This window comes from Schistocerca cancellata, chromosome 2 (assembly GCF_023864275.1).
Source record: "Schistocerca cancellata isolate TAMUIC-IGC-003103 chromosome 2, iqSchCanc2.1, whole genome shotgun sequence".
Taxonomy (NCBI): Eukaryota; Metazoa; Arthropoda; class Insecta; order Orthoptera; family Acrididae; genus Schistocerca; species Schistocerca cancellata.
In genome coordinates, this window is record NC_064627.1 from 985,310,699 (window position 1) to 985,334,865 (window position 24,167).

At 39.8% G+C, this 24,167-nt stretch overlaps 1 protein-coding gene across 1 annotated transcript in view; it reads left to right on the forward strand.

The window, feature by feature from the left end:
- Positions 1 to 24,167, forward strand: part of LOC126162964 (serine/threonine-protein kinase PLK1) — a 93,180-nt gene that overhangs the window by 60,837 nt on the left and 8,176 nt on the right. Inside the window, exon 9 of the mRNA XM_049919801.1 lies at positions 8,285 to 8,531. Coding sequence (XP_049775758.1) covers positions 8,285 to 8,531 — 247 coding nt within the window. The remainder of the gene's footprint in view (positions 1 to 8,284; positions 8,532 to 24,167) is intronic.

The window sequence follows — 24,167 nt, forward strand, 5'->3', positions numbered from 1 at the left end:
TTTGAGGCATGTGTGTGCCAAAAAAGCTAATTTTTTTTTTCATGAAGCCTTAGGATTGGAAGTAGAATGTAATGCATCACTGGGTGACTAACAGGATTTGCACATCGCAGGATTTGAAAACTTACTGTGCAAGGAGAGCAGCTTAAAGGGGAGGGTATGACATTGGGATCAAGGATTTACTCCAAACTTTGTACACCTTTGGTAGGTCATTAAAACATAATGTGAAAGCAGTAAGGTGCACTACTCTGGCAATTCAAGATGAACGTGTATGAGGTGACTGTTCAAGTCGTGCTCAAACCTCAATTTGTGTAGTACAAGAGTAAATTCAGTGACATTCAAAAAATTTCCATCTACACTGTTCGTTCTTGCTATGTTAGCAATGTCCCAGTGCTATGCAGGTTAACTGCCAAATGTGGTGTGCTGCTTGTCTGCAGCTTTGAAGCATTGAGGTGCAAAGTAGTTCCAGATGCATTACTAGATAGGATGTGTAAGGGATTTCACAAATCAATCACGACAGACATACATTATAAGGAAAACTCTGTTTCTTCATTTACTAGTCGATAGTTACAAATATTTCCTAATAATTAAATTTAATTAAAAATAGTAAGTAGCCAAATTACAAGAAATTACTAATACTTGCTAACAGACTCTTCTGTCGGTTCTTGGTAGAACATTATAATAAATGAAAAGCATCAGTTTGCTTCTGTTCTACAGTATTAATTTCATGGAAATGCTTTTAGTTTTTAATTAATTACCTGTTGAGTGTCATATAAATTAAATAATGTGACTGATGATAAAAATTTAGATTAAAAAAAATTAGAGCAGGAGTCAAACAGCCGCTTCGTACAAGTTTGCATTACGTAGTTCGAATGCTAACCACTTGACCATAGCACCTACGCACAGATACATAAGTAAGAAACTAAAACGTTCCTTGTGGTTTTCTGAGAATTGCTGGAGTAATGCACCTTCTACTTGGACATCGTTGTTGTAGTGTCCTCCTAAAGGTGTGCAAAGTTATCCCAATGATGTGGTCTCACCTTGTTAGTTCAAATATTGTGACAGCTGATTACTTCCTCATAGAGTTCCAGAAGTTTGTGGAAGGTGAGAATTTCACACCAGACCAAATTCATAATGCGGACAAAAGTGGTATATATTGGAAGTGCCTACCAACCAGTCATTGCTTTTAAGAGTGAAGTTCGTTCTCCTGGACATGGTGCCTAAAGAACACATTAAAACTTTGTGCATGGCTAATGCTTCTGGGAACCACAAAGTGGAACTACTAGTGATTTGAAAATCAAGAAAGCCCTGAACATTCAAGGATATTATAGTTAGGGATCTCTTTTTGCATTGTTGCAACCAACATACTGCATAGATGCAGAACTAATTCCACACCCAATTTGTACACAAAGTTCAGTGAATTCTGGAAGAGAGGATTGCTGTGGAAGGATGTTATATTGCTTGATAACAACCCTTCAGATCTGGGAGAGGACTTCTGTATCTGATAATTGACTCGTAGTAGAAAAGTTTTTACTGCCGAAGGTGACAGCCATTGTAAGGCAAATTGTCCAAGGTGCAATTGCATCGGTAAAACAGTGCTACCAGTTTTGACTAATGAGAATGAAAATGCTACTTGATAAGGATGATTTGGTGACTTTCTAGAAGTAGTTGACCACTCTAAATGTTGTATGTGCGATTTCTGATGCCTGGCAGAAAGTAGAGCAGCACACAGTATTTCAGTAATGGAGAAAAATTCTTCCACGTATAGCAGGAAGTGATTTTCAAGGTTTCAGTAATGATGAAATAACAACTGCACAAATGATAAATCTGGCAATTGATTTAAATGATTTGAAGATTTTGATGAAGAAAACTTGAATGAATGGCTGAAGATCAGTAAATGTGAACGTGGCTTTCAATACATAATTGATGCCAAAATGTGACGGATACTCCACAACAAAACAAAGACAGTGAATGTGAAGGCTGGGATGAAGAAAGTGACCTAGTTAGTTATTGTACCACATCGCAATGTATTGATAATCTTCTAGATTATAAGGGCCGGAGGTGATTTCATTGCAATAACATAAATAAGTTTCTCAAGAAAATTCGAAACGCCCTGTGGAAAGACGTCAGTTTCTCTCAGAAGCAAACGATGCCACACTGTTAAACAGGCCTACAGTACCTTTGCACAGAACTTGGATGAACTTTTGAACAAAAACAGGTGTGGAAATACCTCAATTATTTGTGGTTTTTGATTATTTGTGCATCTTCTCCCTCACATTACCCTGAAGAATTGGGAGTATAATTACTTTTGCAAAACTGTAAAAATAAATGAGTTACATTTAGACGCCAATGAGTTTTTGTTTCTGACAAAATAAACAAATCAATTGCGAGAAAGTCAGTTTCCCGCACCACACACAGATTTGGCATCTGCTTTCCCGACACTGCAGTGAAAGTGTTAATACTACCCATATCTACTGCCTCCTTTTCTCCACTGAGATTTGAAGAAGACAAATTTGCACTCTACCCTCCCACCCCACCCCCGAAAGGAGCAATTGAGCCAGGCATTCAGTGTGCTGAAAAACGTCAGTGCTGAGCATCTGAACTACAGCTCGGATCTTCTCTGGAAGCTTGAAGGCTTTGTGATATATGGAGCTTCATATTCGTTTTGTGTGTGTGTGCAAAAAAGTGTATGTATATGATCACTCAATATAAAACCTGAAACTTCTGGGACCTGATGAAACTTGGGATGAAGTAATGGTTGACTTTTCTGAAAAAAGCAACACAGCTCCAACCAAGTGACAGGCTGCAGTTACAGTTTTCTCTCCACCATGTTCACTTTATCGCCATGAACATGCACAGAGTGGCACAACTGAGAGAGCTGAGAGGAAAACTGTGTGTAGCCTGCATGTAGTTTGTACAAATGTACAGATTTACTCTCTAATAGATACCTACACAGTTAAATGAAGGTGTGTAGGCCTCTTTGAATGATTAAGCGTGACTGTTTTCTCATATTAATGCAGAGAGAGCATAAGTTTCAGCATTCATGAAGGGATTATTTTTGAGAATATACCACATAAAGGAGTGTGCCAAATTGTGTTTAATTACTATGTAAGAGATCAATCTTTCAGTTACCTTAGACATCCCGAATAATTGTCAGCTTTTCCTAAATCTTAGTCTTTCTTGATTTGCTGGTCCTTACTACAGTTTTCAGAGGGCAAAATTCGACACTTTGATAAACTATGTATGATCACTTTCCACTTGAACCTAATGGAATCTTTTCTGCGACCTCAGATCGTATGAGCTACTTGCAGAAGTTGACACTAGTTAGAAATTGCCATCTGAACAGAATGACCTACCTATTGGCAGTTAGAATAGATTGCAACTCAATAGGGACGTGAAAAATCCTCATCGACTGATTTACCTAATTAATACTTCCTTATAGGAATACATGCGTGGAAAGCTGCATGCATTATCATACCTGTTCTGGAATTTGGGGATGGTTGCCACTGTGGTTAGAATCTGCCTGGCTGGTGTACCAGCCAGCCTGAATGTGGGTTTTAGGCAGTGCTTCACATCAAATTAGGTGAATACTGGGCTCATACGTACATCCCACATCAGTTACATGATTCATAAACTTTTTGAAAGACATTCTTTTTCAGATGGATAACATTAGACACAAATGGGTGGGGTACACAGTTTTCGCCCTGGAGGCGAGGGGTGACAACAGGGAGGACATCCGTACATAGTCTGCTACCATTAACATTGCCAATTTCAGATTAACATGCCAACACTGTGAAGATTAGGCATAAGGCTCAGAAAGCGAAGGGAAAAAATGCAGCTATTGTGTAGCTAATTGCATCCATATGCACTATTGCACCAGGGATAATTTATGAATGAAAACAAAGATAAAATTAGGAATAGACAGTAAACATATTGAATGTCAACGTGGGTGGTTTTTGAAGTAGTAAAGTGAAGATGTGCCACTTCGAGGCAAATTCCTGAAGCCCAATTGGAGAACTTCACTTTTGTTCACATGGCAAGACTCACAGTTTTCAATATAGAAATGTCACCATGGAATTAGCCAAATGAGCATTAGAGCAGAAGCAAGTTCTTAAGTTACTGAATCTGCTACACAATTTCACAGAAATCTACCTGAAGTAAAGGCAGATAAAATTTTGCATAATGAGGTGTACAATTGTCATGGAAAAGTGGTTTATTATAGTCAGCTTCTGATCAGAACTGTCTTTTCTTTTTTAAGAATAGGGGATTGGGGGGGGGGGGGGGAATAAGGTGGGATTCATTATGAATAAAGACAGAATTGCCCTCATTGCTACAAATACATTGGCTAGCCATAAGCTGGAAGACTGTTGTACATATGTAAAGATATTTAAAATGTGCGATTGAAGTTTACTTGTATGACCACTTTCCAGCTCGCCCACCTTTCCTTGTGGTGAAATCACAAGATGGTAAAGTAAACAATTGTGTATTTAGCCAAAATCAAATAGCATCTATTCAGCTGCTGGATCAGAACGCCATAGAAGCATTTAAGGCTCACTACAGCTATAAACTGCAGACTTCAATAATGAATTCAGACGAGCAAATGGGAAGTTCCTTGGTAAATGGTAAATTTGAAGGTGCTGTGATAAAGCATGACCAATATCAGCAGCGAAATGCATAAATTCTTTGTGGAATTTTGTGGCTGTTTTTAATGTGCTCAAAACCTGATGTTAGTCTTGATCACGATATTAATTAATTTTATATTGAAATTGTCAGGCATAGAAACATGGATTGCACTAAGATGTCTGCAAACAATGTAGACCAGATACTGTATAGCCATGTTTGACCAATTTTCATTCCAACTGAGGGTGTGAGAGACATTTTGAGCCTTTGAGAATGGTGTAAGGCCAAAACGCGTAGGCCAGTATAAACCACTGTGTTGAACAAAGTGTTCTGTTGAAGAAAATGCAAGAAATGAAGAATGTAGTAACAGCTTTCAACAGCAGTTAACATCCAGTATCATGATGTTCTGCTGTGCAGTATTAGTCTTATAGCCTTGAACTGCTGGGTAGTGATGAATTGAGGAACTGATTTAAGAGATAATTGATGACGAAAAGTGTATTAATGTAGTTATAGCCATGTTGGCTAAGATTAAACCAAATCTATGGTAATACAATTGAAGAGGAGGAAGAAAGTGTAGACAATGTTCCCAGCAGGTGTGGTACATTGGGTAATACAAACAGTTATGCAAGTGGAGAAGGAAGTGAATGAAACCATGTTCAGTTGTTAAACAAAATTAACGTGGAACACTGTGCTTAAAAAGAAAATTTGTGAAATGACCTGTCAGCAAGACGACATACTTAAAATGGAAGAAAAATGAAGCTACAGTAGCTTGCAGATGGTGTTATAAATAGTTGTGTATTTTATAGTGCTTCATATACTGTAGTGGAGTACAGCATTTCATTTGTAAGTATTGTAGTGTTATTGTTTTGGTTGCCATTTTGGTGAAATTTTCCTAATCACTGCAGTTAAGTTTTTTACATGTTTTGCTTCTAATGGTATTTAAATTCTGTACAATATACAGCACAGTACAGTGTAGTGTAAGATTGCATTATCTACTTTCCAAAACTTTCCAGGTGTAGTATTCTCATCCCACAGCTGTCTGGATACAAGTATTTGCACTGTAACATGGGAGTGTTCCCCAACAGCTGCTTTAAATGGGGCTTCTGCTGCAACACTCAAAACTTTGAGTCTAATTTTCTAGCTTTGTATTGCTATATAAATTACAGTATGATGTTGGTTGCAGCTTATGTGAGAAGTTGGTACCAAAAGGTTGCCTTAAGCCCTCATACAACAAGAAATGTGTGTAAAGTGTGTTCTCAGGGTTTGATAGCTTTCCTTTTCCACTGCGTACAGTAACAATTTGTCTTTGATCACAGCGTTTAACAATAAAGCTGTATTGTTGAAGCTGATATAGAGGGGTTGTGGTTTTGGTTCACAGCTGATAGGACAACACTCTTAATTATGAACCATGCAGTCACAGTTCTGTTATTGCAACTTAAAATGATAGCTTCATTAGTAAACCAGATGACTTCAGATTTTTGGTAGTGAGGGTAGGCAGAAAGTTCTTGTAGATAATTGACAGATTTCTAATCCCAATACGAAGACATCTCTCTTGCCAAACCTCTATTCTCCACAGAAATACTTCAGGTCCATGTAACTGTTAAAGTATCTTCAATCCCAAGTTCAGTTTGAACACTTCAGTAAGCATGTTCTTACTGAATATAGTATGCTCTTGCATTCTTCTGACCTGTGAGCTGATTTCACCAGTTGTTCATAGGATGCCTGCAGTATAATTCTAAATTTCAATTACTATATGACTTCTGTATTTCTCACAAAACCAGAGGTGAAAAATTAGTAAATGACTGGTAAAACCCCTGGAATGGGCCAGGGATTGAAGACAGGACTTTCATTAACACATGCTCTCAAGCACTTTAGTACTTATTTTATTTTTTCTGATTTACACATTTAGTAGCTAACAATCTTGCTGCAGTGGTAACACCAGTTCCTGTCAGATCGCTGAAGTTAAGCGCTGTCGGGCTGGGCTAGAACTGGGATGGATGACCATCTAGTCTGCCGAGCGCTGTTGGTAAGCTGAGTGAACTCAATCCTTGTGTGGTTAACTGAGGAGCTACTCCATGAAGAAGTAACGGCTCCAGTCTGGTAAACTTACATACAACTTGGAGAACAGCGTACTGACTACGTGCCCCTCCATATCCGCATCAAGTGAAGCCTGTGGACTGAGAATGACATGGCGGCTGCTCAGTAGTGTTTCGCCTTCATGGCCTGTTCGGACAGTTTTTGTACATTTAGTGACATTGGTTATTTACAAAGTACTTAACATTGCAGGAGCATTTTAAATATGTCCAAAAAGTATGTTCATTTATGAATTAAAATACCACATCAAAAAATTTGAGTCAGATGATAAGGGAATTCAGTTAGGAAATAACAGTGTTGTAGAAAAGATTTCCTATTAGTGCAATAAAATGATGGTAGAACTAAAGAGCATATAAAATGTAGATTGATAATAGTAAGTACAGAACCACAGAAAAATAAAACACTTATAAAAAAATATTGTGTGCGATTATCTTTTCAGTACATTTGTCGGGAGTGCGGCCCTGTCTGAAAGTAAAAATCAGAAGATAAACAGTGCATACAAGAAGGGTCTTAAAGCTTTCCAAAATTGGGCAGCAGAAGAATCCAAAGATTTGGTGGATAGCTAGAGTAGTAAAGGCATAAGGCACCTCCCGAGGTGCCCATGTAGAGTTATTAAGGCATAAGGCACCTCACGAGGTGCCCAGGTAGAGTTATTTTGATACTGGAGAAAAAAGGATTGAATACAAAAAGTGTATTAACACACAAGTGGGCGTACGGTGTACTTTGTAAAAGTGTAAAGAATAGCTGTCTTCATGTTACCAAGGCAGACGTTCTTGAGCAACATCAGTTTCATCTTGGTTTAGTTAAACAACAATAAAGTAAACTTATGAGTTAAATCATTGTTTAATTAAACAACAAGAAAGTAAACTTTAATCAAACAACAAGAAAGTAAACTTTAATTGTATCCCGTTTCCACGTACAATTATTAACTCACAGTAATGATCTGTTCAGAGCATTAAGCAGTGGAGTTGCATAAGATCCCAGCCAAACACTTCTTCGATTACTAATTGTCCTGTAGACAACAGCCTCATTGTGGGATTGTGCTGCTGGCTCGGAATAAGGCATTTCCTTGCTCGCTGTTTTATTTTATGTTGCTGCTGCTCATGTGCATGTATGGCAGCACAACTTGTCACAGTGTTAGCTGAAGCAATAATCAAAGAATAGTTACAGGCTCACAATTATAAAAACAGTGGAATGGTACAATAAAATATTTTTGGTTGACAGACTATATATGTAGGCGTGACCCCTTGAGGGTTGTAATTGATGAGGGGTGCAATAGTTCGGCATCTATGAAAAATCTTGCCCAAAATAGGCTACTGTGGAAAGATGTATTAAAGTATCTTCAGGCTGATCACAACTGACATAACTGCCACCTTACTTATGGCTGGTTGCTGTTCGGAGAAGCAAAAAAATTTTTTTGCATCATGAGAGAAAAGTAAAGTTGCTGATTTCTGCTGCCACTGCACAAATTGTCTTCAATTTCATCATACTTCGCTTCTATTGTGTTTCCATGTTGTTCAGTTTGCTAGTAATAGGAGTAAAAGTAATGAATAATAATGTTGTTTTTTTCCAGGAATCTCTATTACATACTGGAAAATGGAGAAGAAAAGTTCTACACTGTTGATAGTTACCCTGATACATTGGTAAAGAAGATGAAGTTGTTGAAGTACTTTGAACGGTACATGCAGGATAATCTGATAAAAGCGGGAGCTGCAGTTCCTGTAAGAGAGTGTGATTCCATTAGCAGACTTCCATACATGTATCAGTGGTTTCGGACGTCCAATGGTGTTATCATGGTGTTGTCAAATGGAACAGTTCAGGTATGACTTAAAGAAGTTAAATACAAGCGATAGTTGCCTAGAAGAGATGTTTTTCCTCATGTTTGCATTACAGTTAAGGGTCACACTGTTTCTGTTGTAGTAACTATCAGTTATCATTATGTTTACTGAAGGATTGTTGTAAGCCAAGTTGAAGATGGCTTTTCATAGATATAATGGTAACTTTCTCTACTGTGTTGGAGGACAACCACCCAGTCACCACTTGCTTAACAACCAGAATTAGACATAAGCAAGTTTTGGAAAGAACTGGAGTAAAAGTGATACCTCATCGAACAAGACCGGAAACTTGGCTACCTTCGGACAGATGCTTTCTTGAGCTAGCATGTGCTGGCTGGGTACATTAGGCTGTGACTGCAGTTCTGCTGCTTGATGGGTGTGAGGGATTGTTGGATGGAGTGGGGGAGAGGTGGCTTGAGGTACGGAGGGGAAGGGTAGCTGACAAATAAGAGGGAGACAGCAGTTGGACAGAAGAGAAGTGCAGGAGGGAGAGGCAGCAGGCTCATGGGATGGGAATTGATGTGCCTCCAGCAATGGTGGGTTGATACAGAGCATGACAACAATGATACGGAAGAGTTTATTGGGAGGGAATGACAGAATAGAGGAACAGGAGATGATGGGGAGAAGGATTGGGTGTCCGGCGAGTGAATTTAGGGTGTTATAGTAGGGAGCTAATGGAGATAGATAGGAGGAGGATAATGGGAATGAAGGGTGAAGGGTGTGTTGAAAAGACAAATGTTGTCTAGGCAGTTAAGAGAAGTTGATGTTGAGAGAGAGAGAGAGAGAGAGAGAGAGGGGGGGGGGGGGGGTGTTTTCCCATGGGTGATCAGTTTAGTTCTAAGCATTCGTTTGATTGGGCAGTTAATTGGTTGTCATGCCCACATAAACTTTACAGAAATGTCATTAGATGGTATGACATGAATGTTCTCACAAATGGCCCTGCTTTTAATGAGATGGGATAAGCGTATGATGGGACTGTAGAAGGATGTGCCGGGTGAGTGTACTGACAGGCTTGCACCCATGTCTTCCACAGGTATATGACTTGGGTGGTATGGGTGAATGTGCCTTAAGATGGACCAAGATATAGTGAAGATTCTGTGGGTGGCGGAATACCACTCTAGGTGTGGTGAGCTGGATGATCATTTCTGGCCAGAGTGATAATTATAGTAGTTCTGGCAAAAGGCATTATTCAGTTGTCAGTCCAGTATGATATTAGATGTTTTTATGAAATAGGGGAGGGAGGGGACGGTGGCAGGGGGATGCTCCTTAACAGCAAGTTGTTCGGAGTAATGGGAGGAGGAGTGGATGGGGAGGTGGATGAGGAAGTGTTGTGAGAATTGTCAGTGGCCTAGGTTTGGGGATAGTGTCTGTCTGAAGGCCTGATTGAGACATTCAGTGTACTGCACAAAAGAAGTCTTGTCGCTGCAGAGAAGCTATCCATAGGTAGCTGAACTTCATGGGAGTGTGTGGTTTTTTGGTGTGGAAGAAATGACAGCTACTGAAATGCAGTTCTTGGTGGTTCATGGGCTTTGTATGGATGGAACAGTGAGAGGTGGACAGTGTCCAGGAAGGTGGCAAGTTGGGCTGAGGATGCCCAGGGGGGAAGCAAATGGGAGAATGGGTGTTCAGACTGTGGAGGAATTAGGATAGAGTTCCTGGCCACGAGTCCAAATCGTGAAGAGATCAATGAACGTGAGCCACACCCATTGTTTGGACTTTCGTGTGGCTAGAAGGAAACGTAGTAGGTGAATATGGATTGGGGCTAAGAAATGAAAGAGGAAGCTGCCTGGTAGAATTTTGCACAGAGCACAACTTAATCATAGCTAACACTTGGTTTAAGAACCATGATAGAAGGTTGTATACATGGAAGAACCCTGGAGATACTAAAAGGTATCAGATAGATTATATAATGGTAAGACAGAGATTCAGGAACCAGGTTTTAAATTGTAAGACATTTCCAGGGGCAGATGTGGACTCCGACCACAATCTATTGGTTATGACCTGTAGATTAAAACTGAAGAAACTGCAAAAATGTGGGAATTTAAGGAAATGGGACCTGGATAAACTGAAAGAACCAGAGGTTGTACAGAGTTTCAGGGAGAGCATAAGGGAACAGTTGACAGGAATGGGGGAAAGAAATACAGTAGAAGAAGAATGGGTAGCTTTGAGGGATGAAGTAGTGAAGGCAGCAGAGGATCAAGTAGGTAAAAAGACGAGGGCTACTAGAAATCCTTGGGTAACAGGAGAAATATTTAATTTAATTGATGAAAGGAGAAAATATAAAAATACAGTAAATGAAGCAGGCAAAAAGGAATACAAACGTCTCAAAAATGAGATAGACAGGAAGTGCAAAATAGCTAAGCAGGGATGGCTAGAGGACAAATGTAAGGATGTAGAGGCTTATCTCACTAGGGGTAAGATAGATACTGCCTACAGGAAAATTAAAGAGACCTTTGGAGATAAGAGAACCACTTGTATGAGCATCAAGAGCTCAGATGGAAACCCAGTTCTAAGCAAAGAAGGGAAAGCAGAAAGGTGGAAGGAGTATATAGAGGGTCTATACAAGGGCGATGTACTTGAGGACAATATTATGGAAATGGAAGAGGATGTAGATGAAGATGAAATGGGAGATACGATACTGCGTGAAGAGTTTGACAGAGCACTGAAAGACCCGAGTCGAAACAAGGCCCCCGGAGTAGACAACATTCCATTGGAACTACTGACGGCCTTGGGAGAGCCAGTCCTGACAAAACTCTACCATCTGGTGAGCAAGATGTATGAAACAGGCGAAATACCCTCAGACTTAAGGGGCTCCGGAACGCCCTATACTTGCAATGTTAAAATAACGCTTATAAATTACATCTTTCCTCACAAAGTATTTGAGGTAGGAAGTTGAACTTTTTACAGATTATTTATTGGAATATGGGCTACAACTTAACACAGGGATTTTACAAAATTTTAGTTCAGTTATTAAATATGATTTTTTTCAATTGTAATGAAAATTCACAACATTTTTTTGCAATTTTTATTTATATATTCAGAAATATACAGTTTTTTGGAAAAAGGCTGTGTTAAATTATGCAGAAGGTACTGTGTAACATTTACTGAAAGTTTGAAACAAATATGTTTGGAAGATCCTTAGAAAACATGTAATTAGTATGAGAAAATAAAAGTTTTGGGAATCGAGCGACAAAGATTGGATTAACTTTTTAGTGCATTCAAAGTCCATAGGATGGATTATCTTCATCCTCTGCAAACTCCTCCTCCAGCTTCCTCTTGTTCCTCCTCCTGTTTACTCTTACTTGTATTTCTAGACTCTTTACAGCCCTGTCTGCAGTTCGAAGGCGTTCCTTGTCTAAAGCAAGCATCGCTCGTACCATGTTAGAACCTATCTTCATTCCCATATTTCTAAATACCTTGCACCTTACAATATTGCCATCATTGAAAGTCGCAACAGCATCATACACACCAAAGTGAAGTGTTTCTATTCCAACAAATACAGTCTTGGGGATTCTCGACCATATAACACTATTTACACTTTCATTGGGGGTTTGAGTTTTTTCCGTGAATACACTTTTCCAACAGTTCAGGTGCTGCTAAGTCTCTGAAAATAGGTTAGCCACAACACATACTTTATCTCACATCACTAAAATGTACCTGATGAACACGGACGTTAATAATAACACCATTTGACAGCAGTTTAACAGCGCCACAGTGGGTCACGCCCATGTAGAACACATTTAAAAAAAAAAAATTTAAAAATAGTTGCAGTCTTCGGAATTGAATAAATTATATATCTATTAAAAGGTAATAGTCTGCAGATTCAGAAAACGCAAAAAAGTAAAAATTGAACTTTTCATGATTTTGAGCCTTTCCGAAGCCCCTTAAAGAAGAATATAATAATTCCAATCCCAAAGAAAGCAGGTGTTGACAGATGTGAAAATTACCGAACAATCAGTTTATTAAGCCACAGCTGCAAAATACTAACACGAATTCTTTACAGACGAATGGAAAAACTAGTAGAAGCCGACCTTGGGGAAGATCAGTTTGGATTCCGTAGAAATACTGGAACACGTGAGGCAATACTGACCTTACGACTTATCTTAGAAGAAAGATTAAGGAAAGGCAAACCTACGTTTCTAGCATTTGTAGACTTAGAGAAAGCTTTTGACAATGTTGACTGGAATACTCTCTTTCAAATTCTAAAGGTGGCAGGGGTAAAATACAGGGAGCGAAAGGCTATTTACAATTTGTACAGAAAGCAGATGGCAGTTATAAGAGTCGAGGGACATGAAAGGGAAGCAGTGGTTGGGAAGGGAGTGACACAGGGTTGTAGCCTCTCCCCGATGTTATTCAATCTGTATATTGAGCAAGCAGTAAAGGAAACAAAAGAAAAATTCGGTGTAGGTATTAAAATCCATGGAGAAGAAATAAAAACTTTGAGGTTCGCCGATGACATTGTAATTCTGTCAGACAGCAAAGGACTTGGAAGAGCAGTTGAACGGAATGGATGGTGTCTTGAAGGGAGGATATAAGATGAACATCAACAGAAGCAAAATGAGGATAATGGAATGTAGTCGAATTAAGTCGGGTGATGTTGAGGGTATTAGATTAGGAAATGAGACACTTAAAGTAGTAAAGGAGTTTTGCTATTTGGGGAGCAAAATAACTGATGATGGTCGAAGTAGAGAGGATATAAAATGTAGACTGGCAATGGCAAGGAAAGCGTTTCTGAAGAAGAGAAATTTGTTAACATCGAGTATAGATTTAAGTGTCAGGAAGTCATTTCTGAAAGTATTTGTATGGAGTGTAGCCATGTATGGAAGTGAAACATGAACGGTAAATAGTTTGGACAAGAAGAGAATAGAAGCTTTCGAAATGTGGTGTTACAGAAGAATGCTGAAGATTAGATGGGTAGATCACATAACTAATGAGGAAGTATTGAATAGGATTGGACAGAAGAGAAGTTTGTGGCACAACTTGACCAGAAGAAGGGATCGGTTGGTAGGACATGTTCTGAGGCATCAAGGGATCATCAGTTTAGTATTGGAGGGCAGTGTGGAGGGTAAAAATCGTAGGGGAGACCAAGAGATGAATATACTAAGCAGATTCAGAAGGATGTAGGTTGCAGTAGGTACTGGGAGATGAAGCAGCTTGCACAGGATAGAGTAGCATGGAGAGCTGCATCAAACCAGACCACAACCACAAACTGAAAACAACAACAACAGTAACATTTCCTCTAAATGGCTTGCAAACAGGTTTGAATATCTTGTTCAGAAATAAGAAATACATGAGCATGAGAACATAATTAGTTTAGTGTGTGTCATCTACTGTTTGGTGAGAAGTTACATCAACTGCATGTCAGTTCTGCTGTTTGATGTGGAAGAGATATGAAGGGAATGAATGTCCATAGTTGCCAGTGTGGAAATGCTGCTGTAAGAATTCCCAAACCTACCATCTCTACACTTCCATGAGTAACATATCTGCCTTGAATTAGTTGTACTGCTGCTGACAGTTTTGAAGCACCCCGTTTTATTAAACATAACAACACTTTGCTTGACTTTGACAGTGATGGGAGGTTGCATTGCCATTTGACTTTCAACATGCTAATCTGTGTGACAGTTTTGTACATATCGCAAACAAAATCAAAACATATAACATATTTGCCTGACTATAAGATGTCTCATTTTTAAGAGGCTCCTTCAGAATTTTTCTGACTAATTAAATTTACAAACTGTTTAATGATACAAAATATCTATCAGAAATGTTAAAATTTTATTTATTTTAAACTTACTCATTTATTGCGTACACTTTGACAAACGGATAAGTAAAAGAAACAAAAGAAATGGTTTACATTAATTTTTGTCTTGACAGCTTTTTTGCTTACTAAGCCAGCCATTGCTGTTACTACTTTTGTCATTGGTACTACAATCCTAATTCATAAGCCTCTTGACATTCCTTCCTTTATGACAGTCTTTCCCATAATGCATCATCCGGAGTCATCCATAGCATTGGCTAACAGTGCTTTCTGACTCTTTACATAATCATTTAACTTGACTTTCTGCCCTCTTTGAGTGGGATCCTCTAGCCCAGCATTGGATATTGATTTCTTAAGTCTCCCTCTGGAGTGAGGGCATGATGTCCTTCAAGAAGCTAGTCACTGTAAAGCTGTTGCAAGTGAGCCTTAAAAGGTCTATTCATAACATCCATCAGTTGAATTGTGAGGCTATATTGCCAGGAATTACTAAGAGATCTGCATTGTTCTTTGCTATCAGATCCTTAACTTGCTGGGCTAGGTGTTCACTAACAGAATCCATCATCAACATCTCTCCTGGTGTGCAGAGGGCCTGGTATTCTTTTTCAAACAACCTTCAGTCAAATCTAGCCTCAGGTCATAGGTCATATGTCATCTGCCCATTCTCTTGCCACCTAAAAGCTAAATCATATAGGCAGTTTCCCTTTTGGTATCATTTTCCTTTGAACAATGACATAGGCAGGAGCTTCCTACTACCTGCTAGTACACTGAATATTACTGTTATTGTGGGTTTCAATGCCAGAACGTCTTACAGGAATGCTTTCAAAGTTGTCCACATTGACAAAATTTGACAGAATACTAGAATAAACAGCTGTTGGATGTTCATTATCCATATAACCTAGCAAATAATTGTTTCTGTTAATTAGTGATCTGGATCACTATATGGCTGTGATCACCTGGTCCCTGTTGCAGGCTGCCAATCTCACAGCTTTGAGAGACAACAAAAATAATTGTTACTACTTCATATATGAGGGGCAGTCAAATATAAACTGAACGCCTGCCACAATGGGACTGTGGAACTGGTTACATTCAAAAGTAATCGCCACACACATTAAGACTTTTATCCCATTGGGTGACACGATGATTAGTTCCTGTTTTGTTGAATGCGGTCTGCTGCAGACAGATCTACAACCTCCTCCACTGTTGCACTTCATGTCCAACTCAGACAGACGTGCAGGCAGACCCGGGCTGCATGGAGGATCTTTAAGCATTTCCCAATCAAATCGCTGAAGCATAGCCTCCAGCTGATAGGCAGTATGGAGGTGGGCATTATTGTGCAACAGCTTGACGGCAAATAAAACCAGCAGTGTAAGCATCCCACACCTCCCCTGCCAAAGAAATCAGAAGCTTGTTGAGTTCTTACAGTGTGGAACTGCAGTTAATGCACAGTGCTGTGAAGACACTTTGTGGAAACTGCGTTGTGCCAAAAAGTGAAAATGCCCAGGAACGCTGCTGGACGAAATCATTCTGTTGCACGGTAATGCACGCATCCTTGCTTCCGATTGGATAAAGCCTACACTTACGCTTTTTGACTGGGAAACACTAAAACATCGTCTGTATAACCTTAATCCTTCATTGTATGATTTTCACATTTTTGGTGACCTGAAGATCGATGCATGTGGCTCTTAGTTTCTATCAGTTGAAGGACAGCAAGAGTGGATGTGGTTGCAAGTCTGTCAGTAGCAGACAGGAATTGATTCTCATCTCCCAGTGGGATAAATGTTTCAACATGTGTGGTTATTACTTTTGAATGGAACCATTCCATGGTCCTGTTGCAGTGGGGTTCGGTTATCGCTTGACTGCCCCCTTAAAGTTGACGGAATGTAAAAAAATTACAGTACTGTTATAATCACTTGTATTACAGTTCTAACATGGTAAGACGAGCACTACTGTTGGAAAACATATGTCTTGATGCAGTGAAACAAACAGCATACAGATTATCCAGACCATATTAATCCAGTATTTGAGAATGAGGGCACTTACCAACTTTCAACGAACTTTACACAATTTCGTATGTTTTCACAACTTTCTCTTGCCCTCCTGCACAAAGTAATGAAAAGTAAAAGTTTATTGCGTACTACATTTCTGCTGTTCATGCAGCAAACTTCATCATGAGGTGCCCTTTGCAGCTTGCATCGTATTCTGTGCAAAAACATAATTTTCAGGAAATGAAGTTTAAAGTTCAACCTAACGTTCCACCTTAAGTCACTTCTTCAGAAGGTCTCAGATTTGTACTCAGGGTCCTTTCCCATTGGGCAAGGCTTCTTTTCTGGTTTTGTTTCTCCTACCTTCTTCCCTTTACCAGGTCTTCAACTGATTTTCCAGCTGCAGAGAAACACTGTAAATCTTTTTTTCCTCAAGATGTCGAGAGTCAAATTTCCTATTGTCTTAAAGCCCATTCTCTCTAGTACCTTCATCCTCCCTATGTTCCCATCATTAGGTAAAACTCAGATTAAAATGTGGTGTTGGGCATTGTTTCCATATGAGTGAATTTAGACTCTCATTTGGATTCTGGGTTTTCCCATGAATATACTTTTTTAGAAGTTCAAGACTGACCTGTACGTGGACTGGACAACATACAGGATAAGATTTGGAAGCATCTGCTTGTGAATGTGTGGGTTGTTACCTCTGTGAACCTGTATGTGATGAAATGTTCCTTCAAAAAGTGGATGTGGTAGGAAGGTGACGTCAAATATTCAATTATTTTTCGGGTACTTCAGAAACGATTTCATCATTGTAACTCTACTAATAATTAAAAAATAAACTGAAAATTGACAACCCCCTTAAAATAACAGGACAAGTATTCAGCCATGCACAGTTAAATAATAAACTCGTACAAGTATGAAAAAATGCTTCGGGAAGTGAATTGATTTCGTACAATTTTATTATGACTTCATGAATTGCGTTGTGCGTTTTGCAGCATACATTAATTTAGAGGTAGCTGCCTGTCAGTCATCTAATTGAAATGGCACTTAAAACATTATAAAGGATGACAAAAACAGATTTCAGTTCTTTATTACAGACAAACTGTGAAAGATCACAACATATTGTACATGTTAGTGGCTAGAGGAAGGTTCAAAGTATTTTGCTGCCCCACACACTACACCATACACTATACATGAGCACCAGGCATTACTCGAGAAATATCGAAACGGTAGTCCATTTCATTTGACACAAGAATCGACAAGTCTCTATTTATCTAATTGATAGCTTTAACAATTAGATGTCTCAGCTCTTGAAGAGTTGCTGCCATAGGTGGGATAAAGACCCTGTCTTTTAAGTGGCACCCCACCCTCTCCCATACAAAAAAAATCACAGGGTGTAGTCTGATGACGTGGGAGGCCAGAAGCAAGGAAAAAGATTTTGTTGTCCATCTCTTCCAATTAAGTGTTGTGGTTGGTGGTGTTAAGATAATGTTACACATCAAGGTGAAAGTGAGTTGGGGTGCTGTCATGCTTAGTTGTGAAATCATTGAAATATTTGTGAAGTTGAGGAACCAACCAATTTTGCAGCATGTCCGTGTATGTCATTCTTGTCAGTTTCCACACAACACATTGTTTCGAAGAGTCTCTTTAATGTCCAACAACAATGTCAGGATTTTGTGACCCCAAAGTTTTACATGGGCAGTTTAGTTTACCCAGTATATGAAATGTAAATTCATTTGGAAAGGTAAGTCATTTGGTAAAAAATATCCTCTGCCATATTCTGAAGAATTGAAATGCAAAATTCATACCTTTTGTTGTGGTCGCTGGAATGCAATTGCTATGGTAATGGCAACTTGTGAGGCTTCATATGCAGGCATTGCTCCGGAACACGCCACACCATTGTTTGAGTAAGTTGAAGTTCCTGGCCTGCTCGTCAGAGGGCTCTGTGCAAATGCATCTCTGATACGCTCATGTGGGGGACAGCCTTTGTCCCCACCCATGAGATTTGCATGTTGATTTTTCGTCAGGGTGCTGATGACCATGATGTCGAGCGCTCCCTCAACCCAGATCATCATCATCATCATCCTCATTATCTGATACGCTCGACATTTTCATCCGATATGTGTAGCTGATCAGTGCTCTGCCCTTTGCATAAGTGAGCAACTTCAAAGAATTTTGTATGCCAGCCGTAAATTGCTGAATCGATGGCAGAATGTGTTTTGTACTGGAAGAATTCGCGTTATGCAAATTCTGGTGTAGTCACCACATTGCTACAAACAGTGCAGCCGTCCTTTGAACTTTGTTCTATGCTGTTATGTGAGCATTGTGTTCCTGTCTTTCAGTGTTCTATCTTTTTCAATCACCTGGTATTTTATTCAGTATACGAGGTCTGTTCAGAAAGTAACAGACTTGTAAAGAAATCATTATTATTTATAGATTATTCATCATTGTCCCTTTTGAAGTACTCCCCTCCCCAATTCACACACTTTTCCCAGTGGTGTTCCCATTTTGCAAAGCAGTCCTGGATACCTTCATTTGAGATGGCCTTAAAGGTCTGTGACAAATTTGTTTTTATGTCATCAGCAGTTTGAAAAAGGTGTTCTTTCAGTATTTATGTTATTTTGGAAATAAGGGGCGCAGTCTGGCGTGTAAGGTGGCTGCAGGAAGATAGTCATCAGATCTTTGGCGCAAAACTGGTGAATTGATAAAACTGAGTGTGCATGCCTATTGTCATGGTAAGAGAATCACGAATTGTCTCACCATAACTCTTGTCCCTTTTAGCAGATTTGTTTCACTCTCTAGTTGAAAAATAATTTGCAATTGACACATACCAGATTATTGATTTTCTGAATGTGTATCAGCTGAAATGGAAGGCTTCCTTGCAAAGGACCATTTTCAGTTGACTGACAGGCAGTTCTAAATAGTGTAAACAATTTAGAACATTGCATACAACCCAAAGTACCATCTCCATAAGTTTGTTTCAAAATCTGAAATCTTCCAAATTGCCACTAACATTCAATGTGTTGCACTCAAATAACAGTATCACAAAACCTAAATAATATGTATATCAGCACTCTAGAACAATGTGGTTACAAAAGAGGTGATGGGTAAGGCATTGCTGCCATCCACACATCAGTGTTTGGTTACTTTCTGAAAGACATTGTATGGGTTAAGTATATATTACACAATTTACATCTACATTTATACTCCGCAAGCCACCCAACGGTGTGTGGCGGAGGGCACTTTACGTGCCACTGTCATTACCTCCCTTTCCTGTTCCAGTCGCGTATGGTTCGCGGGAAGAACGACTGTCTGAAAGCCTCCGTGCGCACTCTAATCTCTCTAATTTTACATTCGTGATCTCCTCGGGAGGTATAAGTAGGGGGAAGCAATATATTCGATACCTCATCCAGAAACGCACCCTCACGAAACCTGGCGAGCAAGCTACACCGCGATGCAGAGCGCCTCTCTTGCAGAGTCTGCCACTTGAGTTTGCTAAACATCTCCGTAACGCTATCACGCTTACCAAATAACCCTGTGACGAAACGCGCCGCTCTTCTTTGGATCTTCTCTATCTCCTCCGTCAACCCGATCTGGTACGGATCCCACACTGATGCGCAATACTAAAGTATAGGTCGAACGAGTGTTTTGTAAGCCACCTCCTTTGTTGTTGGACTACATTTTCTAAGGACTCTTCCAATGAATCTCAACCTGGTACCCACCTTACCAACAATTAATTTTATATGATCATTCCACTTCAAATCGTTCCGCACGCATACTCCCAGATATTTTACAGAAGTAACTGCTACCAGTGTTTGTTCCGCTATCATATAATCATACAATAAAGGATCCTTCTTTCTATGTATTCGCAATACATTACATTTGTCTGTTACGGGTCAGTTGCCACTCCCTGCACCAAGTGCCTATCCGCTGCAGATCTTCCTGCATTTCGCTACAATTTTCTAATGCTGCAACTTCTCTGTATACTACAGCATCATCCGCGAAAAGCTGCATGGAACTTCCGACACTATCTACTAGGTCATTTATATATATTGTGAAAAGCAATGGTCCCATAACACTCCCCTGTGGCACGCCAGAGGTTACTTTGTCTGTAGACGTCTCTCCATTGATTACAACATGCAGTGTTCTGTTTGCTAAAAACTCTTCAATCCAGCCACACAGCTGGTCTGATATTCCGTAGGCTCTTACTTTGTTTATCAGGCGACAGTGCAGAACTCTATCGAACGCCTTCCGGAAGTCAAGAAAAATAGCATCTACCTGGGAGCCTGTATCTAATATTTTCTGGGTCTCATGAACAAATAAAGCGAGTTGGGTCTCACACGATCGCTGTTTCCGGAATCCATGTTGATTCCTACATAGTAGATTCTGGGTTTCCAAAAACAACATGATACTCGAGCAAAAGACATGTTCTAAAATTCTACAACAGATCGACCTCAGAGATATAGGTCTATAGTTTTGCGCATCTGCTCGACGACCCTTCTTGAAGACTGGGACTACCTGTGCTCTTTTCCAATCATTTGGAACCTTCCGTTCCTCTAGAGACTTGGGGTACATGGCTGTTAGAAGGGGGGGCAAGTTCTTTTGCGTACTCTGTGTAGAATCGAATTGGTATCCCGTCAGGTCCAGTGGACTTTCCTCTGAGTGATTCCAGTTGCTTTTCTATTCCTTGGACACTTATTTCGATGTCAGCTATTTTTTCGTTTGTGCGAGGATTTAGAGAAGGAACTGCTGTGCGGTCTTCCTCTGTGAAACAGCTTTGGAAAAAGGTGTTGAGTATTTCAGCTTTACGCGTGTCATCCTCTGTTTCAATGACTTCATCATCCCGGAGCGTCTGGATATGCTGTTTCAAGCCACTTACTGATTTGACGTAAGACCAGAATTTCCTAGGATTTTCTGCCAAGTCGGTACATAGAATTTTACTTTCGAATTCACTGAATGCTTCACGCATAGTCCTCCTTATGCTAACTTCGACATCGTTTAGCTTCTGTTTGTCTGAGAGGTTTTGGCTGCGTTTAAACTTGGAGTGAAGCTCTCTTTGCTTTCGCAGTAGTTTCCTAACTTTGTTGTTGTACCACGGTGGGTTTTTCGTGTCCCTCACAGTTTTACTCGGCACATACCTGTCTAAAACGCATTTTACAATTGCCTTGAACTTTTTCCATAAACACTCAACATTGTCAGTGTCGGAACAGAAATTTTCGTTTTGATCTGTTAGGTAGTCTGAAATCTGCCTTCTATTACTCTTGCTAAACAGATAAACCTTCCTCCCTTTTTTTTATATTCCTATTTACTTCCATATTCAGGGATGCTGCAACGGCCTTATGATCACTGATTCCCTGTTCTGCACATACAGAGTCAAAAAGTTCGGGTCTGTTTATCAGTAGGTCCAAGATGTTATCTCCACGAGTCGGTTCTCTGTTTAATTGCTCGATGTAATTTTCGGATAGTGCACTCAGTATAATGTCACTCGATGCTCTGTCCCTACCACCTGTCCTAAACATGTGAGTGTCCCAGTCTATATCTGGTAAATTGAAATCTCCACCTAAGACTATAACATGGAGAAAATTTACGTGAGATGTATTCCAAATTTTCTCTCAGTTGATCTGCCACTAATGCTGCTGAGTCGGGAGGTCGGTAAAAGGAGCCAATTATTAACCTAGCTCGGTTGTTGAGTGTAACCTCCACCCATAATAATTCACAGGAACTATCCACTTCTACTTCACTATTTCTGTCAAATATACCAAGTTTCAAAAAGTTGAGGATGACATTAGTCCTGACACAGTGAAAAATGGGCAAAATTTATGAACTGTCACACAGTGGTAAGTCAGCTATTTGTAGTAGAGGGGAAGTTGCTGTCACCTCCTTAAATTTTCTCTAGAGTTACCTTGTAGGTAATGTCCGTCTAAAGCCATTCTCTCATGTATCGTGAAAATACATCTGGATGAGGTGCTAGTCATATCACAGCATGGAATTCCATGTTCGTTTACAGTGTTGACCATGAAATGATGTGGCTGGTATGTCAAAATTTTTGCTTTGTGGAGAGGAACATGGTCAATGGGGTGAGACATTGTTTCACATCAGAAGCAGAATTTGGGAGTACATGATGTGAATATAAGCTATTTGAAAGCATTAGCAAATTGAGGATCTTCCAAAAACTTGTCATTTTCTCTGTGATTTGTTACAATAAACTGACAGGAAACTGCATAATGGTGGACAATTGTAGATACCTTTAGACAGTGTGTACCATATGCGCAGGTGTGAATGCCAAGTTAAAGCGATAGCTTCATGTGCTGTGAAGAGAAAGGTAGCAAGGATGTGTCCACTTTGTTCCAAATTTTTTCCTTAGTTTCTTCTGGGTCTTCCTACTTAATTTGGTAGAAGAAATTATACCCAAATATTCTCCCGTGAAGCAGCTCTTAGTGTGTCAGATTCCATAAAGACGTAAAGAATTGTCATTGGAGTAAACAGAATAACAAATGTCACAGAGAAAAGACTTCACCCACTCCTCGTGTCAAAAGCAACACTTTCCACAATTTAACTGCCAGCTTATCCACTGTGACCACTGCCAATGAAATTCCCTTGATTGATCCCAGAGGGAAGTGCCTTCTCACACCTTATGCCACTCCTTGCTGGACATGAGGCACCACATTTGTGGTCAGGTGACTAATCCCAGCTGCCATTATAGAAACATCTCCCACTACGTGGGTCATGAATCTGCCAGTCATCATGTGAAGCCCTCATATTTGTTTTGGAAGATTTTGCTGGTAGTTTCATTTCCCCTCCTCCTTAGCACTCCACCAAACAAAAATGTGTTCCTGCTTTTTGGCAGGAAGTTTGCTCCAGTGCTTCTTGTGAGAAGTTTCTTCGTAGGTCAGCTTGCGACCATTATTTGTGACTGCACTTTCCTTCGTACTAAATGCATATCCTTTCACCTCCTTCCGCCCCCTGATGCTCTTTCTCCAGGTAAACTACAAACTATTTTGATTTTTTTTTTTTTTCTCGTATCACCAGATAGCATTGCACCGCCCCTCCCCCTGCCCCATCCTCCCACTCAGTGCCCTACAGGGCTTCTGCAGCTGCTAGCATTGTAAACAACTGTCTACACACCCTGTTCTTTCATGTCAGTAAATTTTTGCCCTTGCAGAACATGACTCTCTTCAAAGCCTGTATTTAGAGGATAAGTTTCTGACGAATGTGAGGCCACTTGGCCGTTCGTCAGTGCTCAGCCCTAATTAAGTCTCAGATACACTTACAGGCAATGTCCATTGCTTGACATAGTCCCACAACAATGTATTTTAATTGATAAAGTGGCGACAGTTCATGATTGTAACAGAGACTGGACATTCATCATTGATGACAGTTTTACTAATTGGAGGCTGAGAACTTTGCGCAGCCACAACAGTTACTCTGTATCTTTCTGTAATAGCTCCAAATGCTATTTGACGTACACTGGAAGATAAAACTTAAAACTTGTGAAACTGGTTGTGTGTCTCTCTAATTGACTTCAATAAAAACAGCTGGTGCGCAATATTGACTTTCCATTCATGTTTATATGTTAATAGTTTCACAGAGTGAGTGTGTGTGTGTGTGTGTGTGTGTGTGTGTGTGTGTGTGTGTAACCTGATATACTGCATGAATTGGTCAGTCGATTATGTACACTGGACATGAGTTATACAGTAGCCATCAACGTGCTCTAAAACCCTCGGTTCTGTTTTGCAGCAGGTTCAAATCAATAGCAAAATGACCAATGACAAAATAAATTTTGATCTGCGGATAAGTATCAATGTTAACATAGTCTGTACGTGTGTTCTTGCAATGATAGCCTTCAATCAGTCTAGAAGTGGACTGGTGCGACTCAACCGG